At 47.2% G+C, this 20,883-nt stretch overlaps 1 protein-coding gene across 1 annotated transcript; it reads left to right on the top strand.

The window, feature by feature from the left end:
* The first annotated feature begins 621 nt into the window (after positions 1–621).
* Positions 622–19,794, top strand: DAP (death associated protein). The gene is made up of 4 exons (XM_077310952.1): positions 622–825; positions 1,626–1,725; positions 14,514–14,556; positions 16,175–19,794. Exons 1-4 carry the CDS (start codon positions 756–758, stop codon positions 16,292–16,294), a joined length of 333 nt encoding a protein of 110 aa, XP_077167067.1. The 5' UTR covers positions 622–755; the 3' UTR covers positions 16,295–19,794.
* Positions 19,795–20,883: the final 1,089 nt, after the last annotated feature.

Here is a 20,883-nt window from a genome sequence, read left to right as displayed (position 1 = left end):
GGGTGGTTATTTAGGATGCTTTGGGCTGATCCTGCGTTGAGGAGGGGGTTGGACTAGATGGCCTGTATGGCCCCTTCCAACTCTATGATTCTATCCGGCATAGTCCATCTTTCCTCCTAAATGTAAGTGTGAAAGTTTCACCTTAGCAAAGTGATCGTGCTACCTTTGTTTCTTTCCCAACCCCACAAAATCCTTGTCTGGACATTCGTAGGGCATGACGCTGCAAACAAGGTTGGCCTTGTGCCTAACTGCTGTTCCTCCGGCGGTCTTCTGTGCAGGCACACATCCCTCCCTCCTTCCTCCCTCCCTCCCTCCGCACGGCACTTCCCTTGCAGCAGCAGCAGCGGCCAAGGAGAGGGGGGGGGAGGAGCTCTAGCCCCGCCCACGTCACGTGGCGTTCCTGGGCTCTCTCCTGCTTTCTGCGCTGCCCCACGTGGCCTGCGCCGAATTCCGCGTATCCGGGCCCTGGGTCCCGCGGGGCGGGGCGAAGTCGCTCGCCTCCCCTGTGCGCAGCCGCGGCCCCTTCCCAGCCGCGTTCGGGGGTGCGGGGGGGGCTGTGCCCCGTTGCGGCGCGTGCGCGGTGGGAGGGGGGCGCGGCTCGGGCCTTCGCCTCGGGGTGGGCGGGGCTTCGGGCGGGCGCCCGGAGGGAGGCCCCGCCCCGGAAGAGGCGGGCGGAGGCGCCGCCAGGAGCCACGCTGGCAAGGTCGGCCGCGGAAGGGGAGGCGCCGCCGGTCCCCTCGGAGACGCCGCGCGACATGTCCCTGCCGCCGCCGCCGCCGCCGCCCGGCGAGAAAGCGGAGACCCGCGCCGGACACCCCCCCGCCGGTACCGACCCCCCCCCCCGGCAAGGGCGAGGGGGGAGGGGGGAGGGGGCTGGAGCTCCGAAGGGCCCCCTCCCCCTGCCGGGCGGGCGGGCCTGACGTGCTGCTCGCTGCCTCTGAATGGGGGGAGGGCATGGGGGGCCCCGGGGCGCGGGGCTTGGCGGGGCTTCGCCCTGGGCGGGCCCGGCTGCCCGGCTCCCCCCCTGACAGGCGGACCGAGGCCCGCGGGAGGAGTGAGGGGCGCGGGCCCTCCACTTCCCGGGGCTTCCTTAGGAGTCCCAATGAGCGGCCTCACCTGGCAAGCAAGGCGCGTCTGGCCCCAGCAGGCCTCAAGGCATCAGCACGGGGGGGGGGGGGTGGGGGGGCATGGATTGGCTCCCATTGGGACAGGCCTGGAGCAGCGAGGCCAATCCACGTGTCTGCAGCCCGCCTCAGCCCGGTGGCCGCAGACTTGCAGGAATGGCACAGCCCTAGTTCCGCGGCGGGAGGCGACCTCCGGACTCTTGGCCCCCTGCCTCGGGCGCCGTTATGGGTGTCAGGTGGGATGTGCCAGAAATGTAATTCTGTCCTGTTAACGGCCTCCGAGAGTCACTCGCAACACTGACTCCGGGGAACTTCATACCCATTTCTGTCTGGGAACCAAGAGAAATACGAAAGAGGGCCCAGAAATGGGCTCTTTGGGTTGACTGTTTGAAGTGGTTTTTATTTTTGGTGAGTAAAACACCCCCACTCACAATTTGCTCCCCTGCCGGTGGTCCGCCTGCTTGCCCCATCCCCTAACATGGCTGCTGCTTTCCATTTCAGTCAAAGCTGGTGGGATGAGGATCGTGCAGAAACACCCACATGCTGTGGACCCCAAGGAGGAGAAAGAGAAGGAGGATCAGGACTGGGAAACCGGCAGCAGGTGAGGCCTTCCTTGAGCTTAGGACAGGGCTTGCTCTGTCCCAGTGACAGGCTGCTGTGTGCCACATGGGATTGGTTAGCTGTGAAGGAAGCCTTAGTGTCCTTAGGTGAGCTAATAATGTCTGAAGATGGAAACTTTGATTTTGCATGGGCCTCTTCTCCTAAATCAGTGGTAGTGTACTCTACAGCTTTCAGTGGTTAAAAGCTATACATTTAGACAAAAATTGAATTGCATAAAGACATCTGGTGGTTATTATACACAATTTTTAGGACAGGTAGATTTAACTCCTTTGTGTCTGCACATTTTAGACTATTCATAATTGTCCTATAAAATCAAAAGAAGCTGCCACGTCTTGCACATTAACAGGCCTAAAGCCTTTATGCCAGCAGTGCTCAATGTGGGGGTTGCGACCCCTTGGGGTCAATTGACCCTTTGCCCAGGGGTCGCTTAGGCCACCACAGCCTCGGCACCCCAAAGGGGGTTGTGGCATTAGGAAGGTTGAGAACCACTTCTTTATGCCCTGTTAGTGTTCTTTCCCAGAGGCAACAGCTGTCTCCTGTTGCCTGCATTGGGTATGATGTTGTAGAACAGGGCTTCTTCAACTTTTTCCACTCAGGACCTCTCCTCACTCTAGAAATTTTTACATAACCCTATAACAGGCATACAAATCAAATCGTTACTGATAATACATCATAAATCATAATACATCAAAACAATTCTTTGGTGTACATATAATTTTACCATTTATTAACAACGAAAGCAAATTTACTTACTAATGAGGATGTGCTTGTTTATTTTTAAATGAAGAATTAAATCAGTTAGAGGGGAAAATATTTTGTTAAGGGGCCAGTAAGGGGACCAAGACCCATCCAGGGTTGCCAGCCTCCAGGTGAAAGCTGGTGGCATCCTGGAATGGTTTTGTTATGGCAAAATGAAGCCAAACAATAACTTGCTATTCCAGCTGGACGTAATAGGGTGTGGTTGTGGCCATGCAATGGAATAACCATGGATTTCAATTAATACCTGTATAAAGGGCACATGAGCAGTGTCACAGTTTGTTCCTACAGTGCTTTCAGCAAGGAAATCCTTGAAATGTTTTTGCTTCCTTTTAATTTTGCCTCCCCTTTCAGCTATCAACAGCTATGTTCACTTATTTCAGTTGCTTCCCCCAAAAACTTCTTAAAGAAAATGCCTGTTTTACTTGTCCTCTCTTTAAGGACAGAAATGCAAGCAGCCATCCCTAAATGCATGTCTTGCTGCATGTCTGGCTCATAAGCTTTAAAAAAAGAAAAAGAGGTGTAGTGGGGCACAGTTGGTTTCCTTTCCTCTCTATGCACCTTTACCTAAAGGCAGGAGCGGGTGGGGGGGGGGTTGCACCTTATGGATCCCAGAGGGATAACTGATCTCGAATGCCCATTCTTTGGGTCTGATCCATGAAAAATGATTGACTAGTAATTACATAAAAACTATTTAATACAAACCCTCTATCAAAAAAGAAAAGGGAAAAAAGCAACCTATAGGTCTGAAAAGTTTGCCAGGTCTGAAAAGTTTCCTCCCCCATGACTTACTCATGAGAAAACCTTGGGATCCGGCTGCAAGACATTTTTTCCTGTTGCAGATCCCAAAACTTGCTCAGCCTTTCTAGGAAGCAGCTCACCCTGCTTAACATTTTCAGTACTTCCGTTCACACGATCCACCCGCTAGACTTCCGCGGGACTGCACTCAGTGGGCCCTCCAGAGCAGCTGAACAGGGCTGCTTGTGAGCAACTGCATGGGGGAGGCCTGGCTGTCCAGCCCTCTCTGAGGACAGCAGGGAGGGGGAAGAAGGAGACGAAGGGAAACTCCTGTAGGCTTTCCAGAGCAGATCGTCCTGCCCCACCCCCCTCCTGCCCTCCTCCAAACTGGACACCACCACAAGCACTCTGCTTACTCTGCAAGTCAAGGACTGGCTACGTCACTGGTGTCGACAGGAACAATGTGGATTTCTGGATCATGGTCAACGATGTCAATATGAGGGCTATTATCAGGAGACGGTGTGCACCTCACAAAAGACGGAAAAAGTATTTTTGGAAGAACCCTTGCACACCTGGTGAAGAGGGATTTAAACTAGACACAAAGGGGGAGCGAGACATAAATACAAAACTTGATGTGATGGCAAGATCTGAACATGAGAAGATCTCAAATCTACAGGGAATGTTACATAAGCAGGGAACTACTAGCTTACAGGGAAGTTCAAAAACCAAAACCATGAGGCACACAAAGGATGGACTACGATGTCTCTACACTAATGCACAGAGTATGGGAAACAAGCAGGAGGAACTAGTAGTCCTAATAGAGGAAGGGGGCTATGAACTAATAAGAATCACCGAAACTTGGTGGGATAATACTCACAAATATTGAGATCTCTAACATCGAGATCATGGTTAGATCTATTGTATTGGTGCCACCCTCTTCTGAACATTATTCTCTCCACCAGGCTGAACTAAGATCAGAATTGTGACCACCGCCGCTACATGTTATGTGATATGTTATATGTAACTTTTAATTGGGGTTTTTATGGGGATTTTATTGTGTTTTAACTATTTATGTTGTAAACCGCCCTGAGACCTATTGGGAGAAGGGCGGTCTAAAAATTAAATAATAATAATAATAATAATAATAATAATAATAATAATAATAATAATAATAATAATAATAATAAATGGAATACTAAAATTGAGGGGCACAATGTATTTAGAAAGGACAGACAAGAAAAGAAGGGGGGAGGTGTAGCAAAATATGTTAGGAATCTTTATACAGGTACCCAAGCACAAAAGTTCAGTTGAGTATATTTGGGTAAATATAAAAGGAGTAGAAAATTTTTATTTGTTTATTTGTTTATTTGTTTATTTTTAAATTATATTTATATACCGTCCTCCCCGGAGCCTCATGGCGGTTTATATGGAACATAAGAACAGTACATGAAACAGTCTATAATATATTAATAACCGTACAATAATATTAATAACTAATAGTTGTAACCATATAACAATATAAACCATGAACAGTGCAACAATGCAAACAGGTCCAGAGTATTCTGGTGGAATTCCGAGAGGGGGGGGGAGCAGGGGCCCTTGAGTCACTGTTGGTTACGTCTGGTCTCAACCAAATGCCTGGCAGAAGAGCTCCTTTTTGCAGGCCCTGCGGAACTTTTTAAGCTCCGTCAGGCCCCTGATCTCCTCCGGGAACACCAGGTGGGGGCCAGAACAGAGAATGCTCTGGCCCTGGTTGAGACCGAATCAGGGACCGAATCAGGCAGCAAAGCATGGGAAGCACTGGGTGTGAAGCAGACACACAAGCACAACAAGGCCTTTCCCTTTAATGCACCTGCTGTTGCTCCCCTTCCATGTTGGCTGGAAGTCATCAGGATTCATGACTTCAGTTACGTGATCCTATGTTTGTTTGTATGCATAGGCCTCGCTACAACTGGACAACACTCCGAACTTTGCTCAGTTACATTTTGACATTTTGAAGTGGCTCCCCAAGGGAAGAATCAGTATAGAACATGCCTGTGTGTGTGTCTTCAGAGTATATGCTTGGACCTTGTGACTATTGGATGAATTTTATTCTTTCACAATTCTGGGTGTGTCAAAATTGCTATGCTGGCTTAGGCAAATGATCCGAGTAGTTCAGTGTTCTGTCCCTGAACACTCAGTTGGGGAGAAGGTGAGGGTCACGTGGACAGTTGTTGGCAAGGTGAAGGGTTTTTTCTTTTTTGCCTCTTCTAGCTGAAGTTGCTGTGTTTGAGGGCAGTATTTGTGGGTGAGTGGATGTTTTGTAGCCTGCTAGAGAGTGGTCTCTGTTGAATGGATGCTGGCGACAGTGGCTGGCAATGCTCAGCTTATGAACAATTCAGGAACATTTGGCTGGTTGGAATCAGAGTTGGAAGCGACCATCCTGTCCAACCCCCTGCTTAATGCAAGCTCAGCCTAAAGCACCCAGCCACCGCTTGAAGACCACCAGTGCAGGGGAGCTCACCGACTCCTTAGGCAGCCTACTCACTGCTGAACTACTCTGACTGTGAAACAAAATGTTTTCCTGATATTTTGCCTGTACACATAGTTTAAAACCCCCACTTGGGTCCTCTCCTCTGTTGCCTACAGGAACCGTTCTTTGCCCTCCTCCCAAGTGACAACCTTTCAAATATATAGAGCAACCATGTCCCCTCTCAGCCTCCTGTTCTCCAGGAGATTAGGGATTGGTCCCCAAGCCCCGGGTCACCCTTGTGGCCCTCCTGTGCACCCTCTCAATTTTGTCCACATCCTTTTTGTAGTGAGGCCTGCAGAACTGCACACGATACTCCAGGTGTGGTCTGACCAGTGTGGTATACAGTGGGACTAGGACATTTGCAATTTTGATGTGATGGCCCTTTTGATGCAGCTTCCTTGACCACTGCATCACACTGCTTACAGTCCACCAGCACCGCAAGATCTTGCTCCACACACAACTCTACCCAGAAGCATATCTCCCATCTACTATGCCTGCTTCTCATTTTTGTGACCCAGATGTAGAGCTCTGCCCTTCTTACTGAATTGCATCTTGTTCTCGTTTACCCACTTTTCCCACATGTTCAGATCTCTTTGAACTCTCTGTTTTCTGGGGTGTGCAGTTTGCAAGCGGAGCACAGCCAGCCGCTGTTTGCAGCACCTGCTGTGGCTGTCAAGAGTGTACTTTATCTGTGCATTTTTCTAGATGTCTTTTTTCCTCATCAGTTCTGGCCCTGCTCTATTTCAGTTTATCCCCTGACTTCCACGTGCATTTTTGTGCCCTTAGTTTTTGCTTTATTTGTTTTGGTTATTTGTTGGAGTTTTCCTAGTCCTTTTTGCTACCCAAAGGAGTCTCAAAGGGGCTTACAACCGCCTGCCCTTCCTCTCCCCACCACAGATGCCCTGTGAAGCAGGTGGGACTGAGAGCACTGAGAGAGCTGTGTCTAGCCTAAGGTTATCCAGCTGGCTCTGTGTTGGGGAGGGGGGATAATGCCTGCCGCTCTTAACGATTACACCAAGGTGACTCTCACCTGCACCCACCTACCACCAACCCACTTTTCAATTATTAGACTATCATCACCCATTAATTCAAAATAATTTTTGGCTAAACTTCTGGAAGAAGCTCCTGACAGACAGAGCTTTTCCTCTGTGAAGCAGGCTTCCTCAGGAGGTGGTAGGTTCTTCTTCCTTGAAGTTTTTAAGCAGAGGCTAGAGAGTCATCTGACAGATATGCTGATTTTATGGATTTAAGCAGATTGTGAGTGGGTGGGCAGAAGTGATTGTGTCGGTGTTTGGCTCTTGTGGCCATTTCCTTCATTCTGCAGGGGGTTGGACTAGATGATCCCTTCCAGCCCATTCTGCTTGCCATAAAATGGGCGCTAGATTGCAGCGGCATCCGGCGGCGTACTGTGGAGGGGTAGGGCTGGACGGTGTGGGGCGGCCCAGCGAGGGTGGCGGCGCCGTCCGTGTGGGCGCAGAATGCGTTCTCCCCCCTCCCCCCCAACGGAGCGCGGAAGATGTTGTTGGGCCCGGGGCCGCATGCAGGGAAGCGGCCTACTTTCAGGCAGCGGCAGCAGCTCCTCGGGTGGCCGTAGGTTCCTGGAGGTCGTTGATCGGGCGGGGCGGAGGCGGGCGGCCACGTTGTGGGCTACGGGGGTGGCGGCAGAGCAGCGGCGGCGGCGTGGCACGGGCCGCGGATCGGCTGAACGGCGCGCCCCGAGTCCGCATCGCCATCTTGGGTGAGTGGGATGTGTTGTGGGCGGCGAAGGGTGTAGCAAGCGGGGAGGCAGCGGCGGAAGGCCCTTGAGTGCCACTCGGAGGAGCGAATCAGGAGCCGAAAAGCGGCTCCAGATTCGCTCCTCCGAGTTTTTATCCCAGACAGTTGTTGTTGTTGTTGTTATGTGCGAAGTCGTGTCCGACCCATCGCGACCCCATGGACAATGATCCTCCAGGCCTTCCTGTCCTCTACCATTCCCCGGAGTCCATTTAAGTTTGCACCTACTGCTTCAGTGACTCCATCCAGCCACCTCATTCTCTGTCGTCCCCTTCTTCTTTTGCCCTCGATCGCTCCCAGCATTAGGCTCTTCTCCAGGGAGTCCTTCCTTCTCATGAGGTGGCCAAAGTATTTGAGTTTCATCTTCAGGATCTGGCCTTCTAAAGAGCAGTCAGGGTTGATCTCCTTTAGGACTGACCGGTTTGTTCGCCTTGCAGTCCAAGGGACTCGCAAGAGTCTTCTCCAGCACCAGAGTTCAAAAGCCTCAATTCTTTGACGCTCGGCCTTCCTTATGGTCCAACTTTCGCAGCCATACATTGCAACTGGGAAGACCATAGCCTTGACTAAACGCACTTTTGTTGGCAGGGTGATGTCTCTGCTTTTTAGGATGCTGTCTAGATTTGCCATAGCTTTCCTCCCCAGGAGCAAGCGTCTTTTAATTTCTTTGCTGCAGTCCCCATCTGTAGTGATCTTGGAGCCCAGGAAAATAAAATCTGTCACTATCTCCATTTCTTCCCCATCTATTTGCCAGGAATTGAGAGGGCCGGATGCCATGATCTTTGTTTTCTTGATGTTGAGTTTCAAGCCAACCTTTGCACTCTCCTCCTTCACCCGCATCAACAGGCTCTTTAGTTCCTCTTCACTTTCTGCCATTAGAGTGGTATCATCTGCATATCTGAGGTTGTTGATATTTCTCCCTGCAATCTTGATCCCAATTTGTGACTCCTCTAATCCCGCATTTCTCATGATGTGCTCTGCATACAAGTTAAATAGGCAAGGCGACAGTATACAGCCTTGCCGAACTCCTTTCTCAATTTTGAACCAGTCAGTGATTCCATGTTCAGTTCTCACTGTTGCTTCTTGACCTGCATATAAATTTCTCAAGAGACAAATAAGATGCTCTGGTATTCCCATCTCTTTAAGAACTTGCCACAATTTGTTGTGCTCCACACAATCAAAGGCTTTAGCATAGTCAATGAAGCAGAAGTAGACGTTCTTCTGGTACTCCCTAGCTTTCTCCATGATCCAGCGTATGTTGGCAATTTGATCTCTAGTTCCTCTGCCTCTTCGAAATCCTGCCTGTACTTCTGGAAGTTCTCGGTCCACATACTGCTGGAGCCTAGCTTGTAGGATTTTGAGCATAACTTTGCTAGCATGAGAAATTAGTGCAATGGTGCGGTAGTTTGAACATTCTTTGGCATTGCCCTTCTTTGGGATTGGAATGTAAACTGACCTTTTCCAATCCTGTGGCCATTGTTGAGTTTTCCAAATTTGCTGGCATATTGAGTGTAGCACTTTTACTGCATCGTCCTTTAAGATTTTGAATAGTTCAACTGGAATGCTGTCACCACCACTAGCTTTATTGTTGCTCAGACTTCCTAAGGCCCATTTGACTTCACATTCCAGGATGTCTGGCTCCAGGTCAGTAACTACCCCAGTGTGGTCATCAGGGATGTTAAGCTCGCTCTTGTATAGTTGTTCTGTATAATTTTGCCACCTTTGTTTAATCTCTTCTGCTTCTGTGAGGTCCCTACCATTTTGGTCCCTTATCATACCCAACTTTGCATGAAACGTTCTCTTCATATCTCCAATTTTCTTGAAAAGATCTCTGGTCCTCCCCATTCTATTGTTTTCTTCTATTTGTTTGCACTGTTCATTTAAAAAGGCATTCTTATCTCTTCTAGCTTTTCTCTGGAACTCTGCATTCAATTGGGTGTATCTTTCTCTTTCTCTCTTGCCTTTCACTTCCCTTCTCTCCTTAGCTATTTGTAAAGCTTCCTCAGACAGCCATTTTGATTTCTTGCATTTCTTTTTCTTTGGGATTGTTTTAGTTGCTACCTCTTGTACAATGTTGCGAACCTCCGTCCATAGTTCTTCAGGCACTCTGTCTATCAGATCTAATTCCTTAAATCTATTTGTCACCTCTACTGTGTATTCGTCGGGGATATGATTTAGTTCATACCTGAGTGGCCTAGTGCTTTTCCCTACTTTCTTCAATTTAAGCCTAAATTTTGCAACAAGAAGCTCATGATCTGAACCACAATCAGCTCCTGGTCTTGTTTTTATTGACTGGATAGAACTTTTCCATCTTTGGCTGCAGAGCACATAGTCAATCTGATTTCTGTGTTGACCGTCTGGTGATGTCCATGTGTAGAGTCGTCTCTTGGGTTGTTGGAAAAGAGTGTTTGCTATGACCATTGTATTCTCTTGACAAAATTCTACCAGCCTGTGCCCTGCTTCATTTTGTACTCCAAGGCCAAAGTTGCCTGTTATCCCGGTTATCTTTTGGCTTCCTACTTTAGCATTCCAATCCCCCATGATGATAAGCACATCATTTTTTGGCGTTGCTTCTAGAAGGTGTTGTAGGGCTTCATAGAACTGATCAACTTCATCCTCTTCAGCAGCAGTGGTTGGGGCATAGACCTGGATCACTGTGATGTTGAATGGTTTGCCTTGGATTCGAACTGAGATCATTCTGTCATTTTGGGGATTGTATCCCAAGACTGCTTTTCCTACTCTCTTATTGATTATGAAGGCTACTCCATTTCTTCTGCGAGATTCTTGTCCACAGTAGTATACCTGATGGTCATCTGAATTAAATTCACCCATTCCTGTCCATTTTAGTTCACTGATTCCTAAAATGTCGATGTTCAGTCTTGTCATTTCTTGTTTGACCACGTCCAGCTTGCCTTGATTCATGGATCTCACGTTCCAGGTTCCTATGGAATAAAAATCTTTACAGCATCGGACTGTCTTTTCGCCACCAGTTACTTCCACAACTGAGCGTCCTTTCGGCTTTGGCCCAGTCGCTTCATTCATTCTGGCGCTACTCGTACTAGCCGTCTGCTCATCCCCAGTAGCATATTGGACACCTTCCGACCTGAGGGGCTCATCTTCTGGCGTCATATCGTTATGCCTATTGGAACTGTCCATAGAGTTTTCATGGCAAAGATACTGGAGTGGTTTGCCATTTCCTTCTCCAGTGGATCACCTTTTGTCAGAGCTCTCCGCTATGACCTGTCCGTCTTGGGTGACCCTGCACGGTATAGCTCATAGCTTCACTGAACTACGCAAGCCCCCTTGCCACAACAAGGCAGCGATCCTTGAAGGGGGTATCCCAGACAGAGCCCGCCCTAACTCCTCCCCACCAGCCCTTACTGTTTTATTTAGTCTGCGGCGCCCGCAGTGCCGCGGGCGGTTTAAAGATGATAATCAAACCACTCCTCCTTACCACCCTGAAGACGTGGTTTCAGTTTGATGTATCTGTATAGCTTTGCAATGGTAGTTCAAGTAGATCCTCCAAGCACTTAATTAAAAAATAAAGTGTCTATCCTCTTCTCTCATCAATATATAACAGAAAAGGCATATCTCTATAAGGGGAGGAACTGGAGACTTGCCTTAAAAAAAGAAAGCTGGAAGTTCAGAGAACTTGCTCAAACCATCATTGCAATACTATATAGACCCACTTTTAAACTTATATTGTAGTCCTAAGCAGAGTTACATCCTTATAAGTCAATTCAAGTTTATAATAATAATAATAATAATAATAATAATAATAATAATAATATACTTTTGTCTACCCCACTGGCAGGTAACATCAAATTATAAATACTTATATATATATATATATATATATATATATATATATACAATTCCAACTAACTTGTTCACTGCTCATTTATTACACTATTACACATCAGAAATCAAGTATTCTATTATTACTAGAAGGTTATCCTTATTTGGGGAGATGAATCTTCCCGTGATATTCCAATGGATCAGAGTTCTTCTAGGGAGGCCAGCCCATAGATGTCAAGGGTGTTACTTTCCTGTAGTCCCAAGGGTACAATGATTCTAGACCATTTAGGCCTTTGAAGGTCTTCACCAAAACTTAGTCTTGCTTGTTAGCTTTGGTTTTCAGTTCTAGCAAGGAAACACCTTGCTCTCTATTATTTTCTTCAGTGGTGGGGGCCAGTGTAGAGGGTCAGGATTTTCTTCCCCTATGAGTTTTGCAAGTTTTCATTTAGTACTATTTATTTATTCATTTATTCATTCATTCATTTATTTATTTTTATATCACCCTTCCCTACGGCTCTGGGCGGTTTACATAAAACTTTTTGGAACATTTACATAGAACACTCTCAAAATCAATATAACAAAATAACATTATCATACTTACTAGGATAGTATTTTAACAATAATTTTGACACTCCGTCAGTAAGGCAGCAGTCATGCAGTCTGAAGCTCTGCCCATGAGGCTGGGAGTTTGATCCCAGCAGCCGGCTCAAGGTCAACTCAGCCTTCCATCCTTCCGAGGTCGGTAAAATGAGTACCCAGCTTGCTGCTGGGGGGTAAACGGTAATGACTGGGGAAGGCACTGGCAAACCACCCCGTATTGAGTCTGCCATGGAAACGCTGGAGGGCGTCACCCCAAGGGTCAGACATGACCCGGTGCTTGCACAGGAGGGGAGACCTTGACCTTTAAATAATCATGCTGGGCACGAGCTTTCAGGCACTATCGATGCTTGTTCTGCAGTTCTCGTTGCCATTTCATTGGCTCTCATAAGATGTTCTCAAGGCTTCCTCCAAACTCGCTCTCGTCCCATAAGCTCCCCTTTCCTTTTACGCAGCTCCTCGGTATACCAGGGGGCGCGTTTACGGTGGAGGCGAAGAGGATGGCGGGAGGGGGGGAGTGATCTCATCGATGGCAGCCAGCATCCGGCCATGCTGGTTACTGACCAGATGAGGAGCGTTCAGGAATCCTCCTGGATCCATAGAATACGCCCTCCAGCCCAAGGGAGTACTGTCCGAAAAAAGGGAAACCTGCAGGCTTCATCTATTTATCTCTTCATAACAACTGTCCCATGCTGCAGTAACAGGAACATACATATTTGCTCAAACATGACAATTCTCAAGACAGTCTTTAAGAAATATGATGACATCAACAAGGTTACCAACCTGAGGATCCTGCATGTTTGGACATGTTCATTCATCTTCATCACAGCTTTCTCCTGCGAAGGAACAATTCTTGTTATGTTGTTTCATTTCCTGTTTTAAAATCAGAGCTCCTGTATGTCCCAAAGACCTTGGCAAGACTAATAAAACAGCCTCGCTTGTACTTAACCCCAGAAATACCCCTGTCTAATTCTTAGGGTACAAAATAAAAACTTTACCACAGACAAAGTAACTTGCCTGTCATTGCTAGTCAGAAGATACAACAGAGGGAAGTCATACGAACAGAAGGGGAAACTGCTCAATGGAGGCAATATATATTTAACTGTGATTGCATTGTCTTGCAGTGAAACTCAGGCTCACCTTCCTGGACTGAATCAAGACGTAGGTTTCCTGTCACATTATCAATGCTGATTCCAGTCATACCTGCTGTTGTCATTCACAACAAGAATAATGAGATGGTTTGAAGTAGTAATACAACAAAGAAAAAAGGACCTGTCTGCTGGGTTATAACGATAACTTCTATAATAAAGTTTTTCCAAAATATAGGAGTAATTTTTTAATTGTACAGAAGAAAGATATGCAAAATGAGAACATTTCATTTATTTATTATGATGATGATGAAGGGTCCAGCCAAAATGGTCTCTAGATGTGTCCCATTTTCAAGAAGTAATTTTCTTCAGTGTTTTTCCTGAACATGAATAATCATAATTAATATTCTACCGTACAAAATGTTGCAAATTGAGTTATACCATACCCCTCAAGCATTCATTCAATATAACTGATTCCAAATACTTATATATAGCACCTGAAATTAATTATATTCATTAAGCTTCTGCCAAGTTTATGTTTATCCAGATGTTGACGTAATAAATTAATCTGTCTTACCTTGATTAGGCAGTTAAATATGTATTAACTATAATGTGGCCTTGAGAGGGAGGTGAGGCTGAGAGAGCCCTGATATTCGTGCTCAGTCAGAACTGCTTTTATCAGGGCTGTGAGGAGCCCAAGGTCACCCAGCTGGTTGCACGTGGGGGAGCGGGGAATCAAACCCGGCATGCCACCTTAGAAGTCCGCCCTCCTAACCTCCACACCAAGCTGGCTCTCCGGACCTCCTGCCATGTCGCTCCCATCCCACGCCATCCCATATATTCAAAAGCCTTGAAGTGGGCCCATGTCCCAAGAGCCTTGATGGCTTGTCTCTGGCTTTCTTGTTCCCCCCTCCCTCCTGTGCCTCCTCTTGCTCCCTTCTCAACTTGTACCTGGCCTGTTCCCAGAAAATGCAAGTCTTTATCATGTTTTCTGTAGTTTGCATGTCTTGTCTTTGAAGCTCAGGCTTAGGCACTTTCTCTGTCTAGGTGTGAAAACTGTAACTTTTGTTTTGTTCTAACTGGTCTTTGAAGATAAAAGCAGCTCTGCCTGGGAAGTGTAAATGGCAGGAGTTCGAAATAGAGATGGGGTGGGGGAGGCTGTCTACAGCTGCCTGGTGCGTCCTTCACCGTAGATTTCCCCCCTGCCACAGAGCTCTCAGATGCGCCCTCTTGGACTTAAGAAAACTCCGATCCTTTCCCTAAGAAGAACAGCTCAGTTTTCCTTGTCTGTTGCCTGGGGTCGTGTCCCCTCCCAGACTGAGTAAAATGTTTGCAGTTTTTATGTCCTAATAGCAGTCAAAAGCTGGTTGAATAATTTGAAAGGGTTAGTTTCCCAGCACACCTGTCCCTTTGTTATCTCGAATTGCTTGTAAAATCTTCCCCAGAGGTCAGTGGTGTTCTTTGGAGATGCTGCAACTGAAAAAGTGAATCCTTTCCTTTCCTTTCCAGTCCTCCTAAGCAAGCCGTGTTCATCTCTGGAGTCATTGCGAGGGTGAGTCATGGCACAGATTCGGTTGTATTTGTCTGCTTTGAAATCATGCCTTGCCAGTTTGTAAAATTAACTGTAAATTGAAGTCTTAGAGTTAGATTCCACTAGCAGAAGCACTTCTTCCTTCCAGCAGAAGAACAAGTCCCCACGAGGAGGATTCTTGCTGGCACATTGACTGTTTGAAAGAAGAGAATGTTTTTTTAATTTGATAAGGGCAGTAATGATGGTGATCCTGCAGCGTGTGTGTACCTGCAGGTGGCCCCCTCCGTCTGTTGCTTCTTAAGGTACCAGATTGTACCACTGGGAGACACTGGGATGTAGAAAGGAGGGGCGGGGAGAATACAGGAAGAAGAACCAGAGTCAGTTCTCTTAAGGGCATCTTGAGAATTTCTTTTTGGCAATTAGAAGGTGGCAAGAAAAGACAGGGGTGGAGGAATCAGAAGACCTTTATTGGCATGCGGTGTGGAGGAAGAGAACCCTGTACATGTTCTTTTGGAAGACCACTAACCATTTAGAGCTACCCAAGATCCCAGGGCTGTGATTGGCACTTGTTTGCAAAAGCCTTAAGCGTTGGCCTATTCCAGTCCTGCTACAGGAGATCCTTTAACTGAAGGTGCCACGGAATGACGCTGGGGGCTGCAAAATGTCAGCTCGCTCGTTTAACATGAGCTTTCCAGAATATCAAGTCAGCCTATCCTGTAACTAGCTGGAGAGAGATGGAGAAGAAGGCCCCCAGCAGTGGCTGGCTTGAGCTAACTTCCTCTTTCTGAAATACTATTCCTTGAAACTGAATCCTGCCAGCAAGGCCCCTGCATCTCATGGAAAGGGGGAGGGGGGGGTGAGAAATCTCACTCCACAGCATTATGGCAGGACTTTGCTGGTCAAGGAGCAGTCAATGTATATTTCTGGAGTATTTTATGGTCCAATGTCTCTCCCCCTCCCCCGTATAAGATGGATATACAGTAGTTATTTACTTTAGTTCAATAAGGTCTGCTCATTGTGCAGCCTATGATGAGACATCCCGTTTCCTGGTTGGGCAGGAGAGGTTGGAAGGCGTTGAGGAAGCATTGACAGTCCCAGAGAACCAGACGTGTTACGTTTGCTTGGCCATTTGACCTGTAAGCAGCCGTCACAGAGAAGGTGGCTCTGCAGGCCGGGGACCAGGCTTGTGGAAAAGAGGGAGGTGGCCTCTCCCTTCCTCTGTAGCCAGAGGTTCAGCCATAATCCCGAACTGAATGGGGCAAAGCAGGCTCAATGTATACATGCTGGATTAATTTTATAGGGCATTTGGCTTTTTTGGCAAAGAATTTTTATTGTAAAAAATAGATTATGCAGTCCTGATTTTGGGCATTACACTAGTCAGTATGTTAAAACTAACTTTAGACATTCGGGGTTGGATCCTGCCAATCTGATCGCTAGTGGAAGTCCTTTCCTCTGGTGACGGGAGCCTCCTCATGGTGCAAGGTGCTCCTTGAACCGCATCTGGTGTTGCAGGAAGCCTCCCCCCACTGGAAAACAGCATTCTCATTAGTGCCACGGATGGCCGGGTGCAGGGCTTGGGCACGTCAGACTGGACTGATGGAGTGGCAGATTCATTGCTGTGTGTTTGTTCTTCAATCAGGGCGATAAAGACTTCCCTCCTGCAGCAGCTCAGGTTGCCCATCAGAAACCTCATCCCTCCGTGGAAAAGCTGCCTCCTCCTCAGCACATCAACCAGCACATCCACCAGCCCCGCAAGTGAATGGCCTGTCCAAGAGCAAGACCAGTTGTACTGTTTTCAGGAGGAATGATTAAGAAGTTTGCTCTACCAGACCTCTGGAAAGCGATCTAATTTCTTTGCCTTAATTGCATACAGTTTAATTGAAGAGCTGGGATATTGACAGTTTTGTCACTCTAGTCAGATAATGTTGCTCCTTTGTACAGCCAATCAAAATGTTACGGTTGTAGAAAGATAACAGGGAGGGGAATAATACAAGCCATTCTTTTAATTAATAATGATTTTAAACCTTTTAGCTCCTGGATTTTGACTGTATAAGAAATGTGTAAGATTTGGGTGGGAAGGAAGCTGTCTATGCCTTTCTCTCCCCTGGTTCTATTTAGAAGTTTTTCAACATGGGTCAGTTGGACTTTTATGAAACTGTTTTGATTTGTTCAGTTCTTCCTACTCTGTTCTTAAATATGTCTGAGGAAGAGTCTGCTTCTTAATTTTCTTTTTTAGTAAAAAAATATATATGAAAGGACCACAGATGTTTCTCAGATATTTAAAGAGATCTCTTGGAAGGTGTGAACACTTTGGGGGTTTTTTGTCACAGGAAGCCAAAGATTTTGCCCATCAATCACACAAGGTCTCCCTGCATCCTTTCCAAAACAACTGAGCAGTCATACCTAGCAGTCGGATTAAAGTGGGGTAAACGTGATGGTCCATATTTCAATAAATTAGGAGATCTTTCCAGGTATCATAGTACTAGAAGAACTCCGTCATCCCCTCAAGAATATTTCTGTAAAGGTAATAAGTTAGCTTTTCATTTGCAGGGAATTGTTGCATGGGAGAATATTCAAACTAATTGCCATACCTGCAATTTGGAATGCTCCATTCCTGGGAAGGGTATACCCTGGACTTATTACTACAGGTTTTGTCTGCACATTGGCAAATAAACTATTTGGACAGTAATTTTGTTCTTGTCCTTTTAATCACAGCAATCAAATGCCAGATCATAGAATCATAGAGTAGGAAGGGACCCTAAAAGCCATCTAGTCCAACACCCTGATCATTGAAGGATCAGCCTAAAGCATCCAGTATGAGTATCTGCCCAGCTGCTGCTTAAAGATGGCCAGTGAGGGGGAGCTCACCTTAGAAAGCCTATTCTACTGCTGAATTAACCTGACTGAATCTCTCCCCCCCCCCCATATCTACTATGGGTCCCATTCTCTGTTGGTGTCCCGTCATCCAAGTGACAACCTTTCAAATACTTGGAGAGCAATCATATCCCCTCACAACCTCCTCTTCTCCAGGCTGAACATTCCCAAGTCCCTCAACCTATCTTCATAGGGCTTGGTCCCTTGGCCCTAGATTATCCTTGTTACTCTCCTGTGCACCCTCTCAATTTTGTCCACATTCCTTGTGAAGTTAGGCCTCCAGAACTGCACACAGTACTCCAGGTGTGGCTTGACCAGTGCAGTATACAACAGGACTAGGATATCTTGTGATTTGGATGTGATGCCCCTGCTGATAGAGCCCAAGACTGCATTTGCCTTCTTTACTGCCACATCACACTGTCTGCTCATATTCAGCTTGCAGCCTGCTGTCTAGAAGTGTATCTTCCACCCACTGTGCCGCTTCTCATTTTTGTGACTCAGATGTCGAACTCTGCCCTTCTCCTTATGGAATTACATCTTTTCTCCTTTGCCCACTTTCCCACCATCTTCAGATCTCACTGGATTCTGTCTTCTGGAGTTTTTGCTGTTCCTCCCAATTTGGTGTCATCTGCAAATTTAATGCGGAATTCCCCCCACCCCCTCATCCAGATCATTGATAACAAATGTTGAAAAGTACCCGACCCAGGACCGAGTCCTGCGACAAACCACTGCTCACCTCCCTCTGATCTGATGAAACACCATGGACAACTCCTCTTTGGGTGCAGTTTTCTAATCAGTTCCGGTAAACAACATCCACTGAGTTTCCACTCTGTCATAGAAGGAAAAGCAGGTGAGTCTGGCAGGACCTGTTGGAGACAAATCCATGCCGAGTTCCCCAGATCAACAAACTGTTCTTCAGATGATTGCAGATTGTCCCCTTCAAAATCTTCTCCATTATCTTCCTTGTAATTGAGGTTAGACTCACTGACCTATAGTTTCCCAGGTCATCTATCCCTGCTTTTTTGAAGATTGGGATCACATTCACTCTCCAGCACTAGTCTGGCACCTCTCCAGTCCTCCAAGACGTCCTAAAGATGATGGACATCTTCAGGAAGTTCTTTGAGGAAGCTCTTCAGAAAGCTCTTCAGGAAGTTCTTTGAGCAATCTTGAGTGCACACCATCTGACCCAGGGGATTTGAACTCATCCTGTGTAGCCTGGTGCCTCTTGACAACCTTTCTGTCCATGTCAGCCTGCCACCCAGACACTACACCTTGCCTACTACCATCCCTAGTTGTGTCCATATTCTGGTAAAGCACAAAATAGGTACTGAGCCTTGCTGCTTTCCCTCTGCCAGAGACTCTCCATCTTCACCCAACAGCAAGCCTTTTGTCTCACTGACCTTGCCTGTGCTCCTCGCATACCAGAAAGAGCTTTCCTTGTTTTAGTGGGCTTCCCTGGCCAGTCTCGGCTCACTCCCAGCTTTGGCCTCCCTGATGGCTGACCTGTGGTGCCTGATCACATGCAGATGCTCTTCTTCCATCTCTTGGACATTTCCTTTTTCTTCCTCAGCTGCTCCTGAAATTCTCTGATCATCCAAATAGGCTTCTTGGATCCCTTCCCATGTTTCCATCTTGCTGGAATAGTCATGGCTTGAGCAGCAACAGCTCTTTTCCAGCGTTCTTGTCCGTGGGATGACTCTCATACCTCTGAGTTAAGTCTGCCCTATGAAAGTCTGCCATACACATCTGACTACCCCCCCCCCCATCTCAAAAGGAATTGTAGGAGGACAGGGTTGATTCCCCCACCTCCTTCACCCTTACCCACCAGTTCTTGCCTGTTAGTATTAAGTGCTAGGTAGCTGTGAGCCCTGAATGGAGATACAGGCTCCAGTATGTGCTCCAGAGAAGCAGATAAATATTTGAGATGGAGTTCTAGATGCACGTTTCCATCAGCACATATGAGAACATTCCTTGTTGGGTTAAGGCAATGCTGTAAAACCAGCTATTGTAGCTTTTTTGTTTTTTTAGATGGTCTTGTCATCCATACAAATATATAGTATAATCTAACAGTTGCTTAGCTTTGCATACTTGGATTTATCTGGCATTTATATTGATTATCTTTTTCACTATGTCACTTCCCAGCCAAAAACTACATAGCTTTTACCAACTTCAAAAAAGTTGTCTGTAGCTAAATTGCTGTTCTCGGATCTGATTGTCTGGCAAATTGTGGAATATTTATGTGCCTTCCCCAAGGGGAGTTCGTATTAAAACCCTCTTATGTCATTTAATGCGATGACCCCCACCTGCCTCTGAAATATTCCTCGGAAAATGTGTCATTATTTCTTGACTGACTGATTATTTTGAAATAAACAAACGAAAGAGCAAGGAGGCCTGCTTGTTTTCTTCAGGATAATTGGCTGTGGGTAAAAAACAGTCCCCCCCCTCACGGAGTCGTCTTGCAGAGGTAAAGCGCAGAGTCGGCACTCTCAGTGGCCCTCAAGAATGTGTGTCCCATTTTTTCCTCCAGGGCCTGCAGGACGGCGGGACTCTTCCGCCAGGCAAGCAAGACCTGGGTCCCTCCTTCAGTGGCCTTCTGGACCGTCCATCCAGGCAGACCGTCTCTCCCGAGGCTGGTGGGTGGCGCGGACTGGGTCTGGGTTAGGGTTGGCCGCTTTGGCCTGAAGGAGCCGGTGCCGCCGCAGCACAGTGGAGGGAGGCCCCAGTGTGCCTCCCCCCCCCCCGGCACGGCACTGGCTCCTTCAGGCACGAACGGCTGCTTCGGACGCCAAAGCGGCCAACCCTAGTCTGGACTGGTGGGTGGGAAGTGTATAGATGGGACTATGCTGCTATTAGTGTACGTAATTTTATTCTGTTTTATGGGTTTTACCGTAAAACGCCTTGAGCTGGCATGGCTGGGAGTGCTGGTTAATACATTTAAATCTAAAATACATGTCTGATAAATCCACTGTTGGACGCATAATAATCCTATTCGCTGACTTTCAAGTTGAATTGATGAGGCCGTTCAGTGCTCAAAGGAGGCCTCCCGTCATAGTCCAGTGATGGAATTGAACCCTCTGGGCTGGGAGACACAACCCAGGAGAGAGCTGCGGGGAAGGTGAGGGCTCTTTTGTCTGTCTTAAACTGCTAAATGACTGGGGAGTATGAACTGAGGTTGCGTTGTGAGATAACACAGTCTGAGGATGAGAGGACGCTTGTGGCCTTCTGGAGAGTGGTGTTTTTGTCTGGATGTGTTTGGGTCTCTGGTCTATTGTTCATCAAGCAAAGTCTGTCTAGTAGTGTGACATGTACAGTTTCTATCCACGAGGCAGAAAGTGTGTGTGTGTGTGCTTGTTGCATGGCACTTGTGGCCCTCGGGGAGCATCCTGCGTTTGCCCCCCACCTCCAGCCCCACCTGGCTGCCATGCAAAATCCAAACATTTTAGATTGCAGGACACCTGAGTGCGCCCTCCCCAA

This window comes from Paroedura picta, chromosome 14, assembly GCF_049243985.1.
Source record: "Paroedura picta isolate Pp20150507F chromosome 14, Ppicta_v3.0, whole genome shotgun sequence".
Lineage (NCBI taxonomy): Eukaryota > Metazoa > Chordata > Lepidosauria > Squamata > Gekkonidae > Paroedura > Paroedura picta.
The sequence above is the reverse complement of the archived record's forward strand: the minus strand, read 5'-3'. Positions and strand labels throughout refer to the sequence as shown.

Excerpts from the sequence above, each read along its gene's own strand:
- DAP (XM_077310952.1), top strand. The coding sequence starts at position 756 with ATGTCCCTGCCGCCGCCGCCGCCGCCGCCCGGCGAGAAAGCGGAGACC. Across the intron at positions 1,726-14,513 it reads GACTGGGAAACCGGCAGCAG|TCCTCCTAAGCAAGCCGTGT; the intron begins GTGAGGCCTTCC and ends TTTCCTTTCCAG. Across the intron at positions 14,557-16,174 it reads TCTCTGGAGTCATTGCGAGG|GGCGATAAAGACTTCCCTCC; the intron begins GTGAGTCATGGC and ends TTCTTCAATCAG.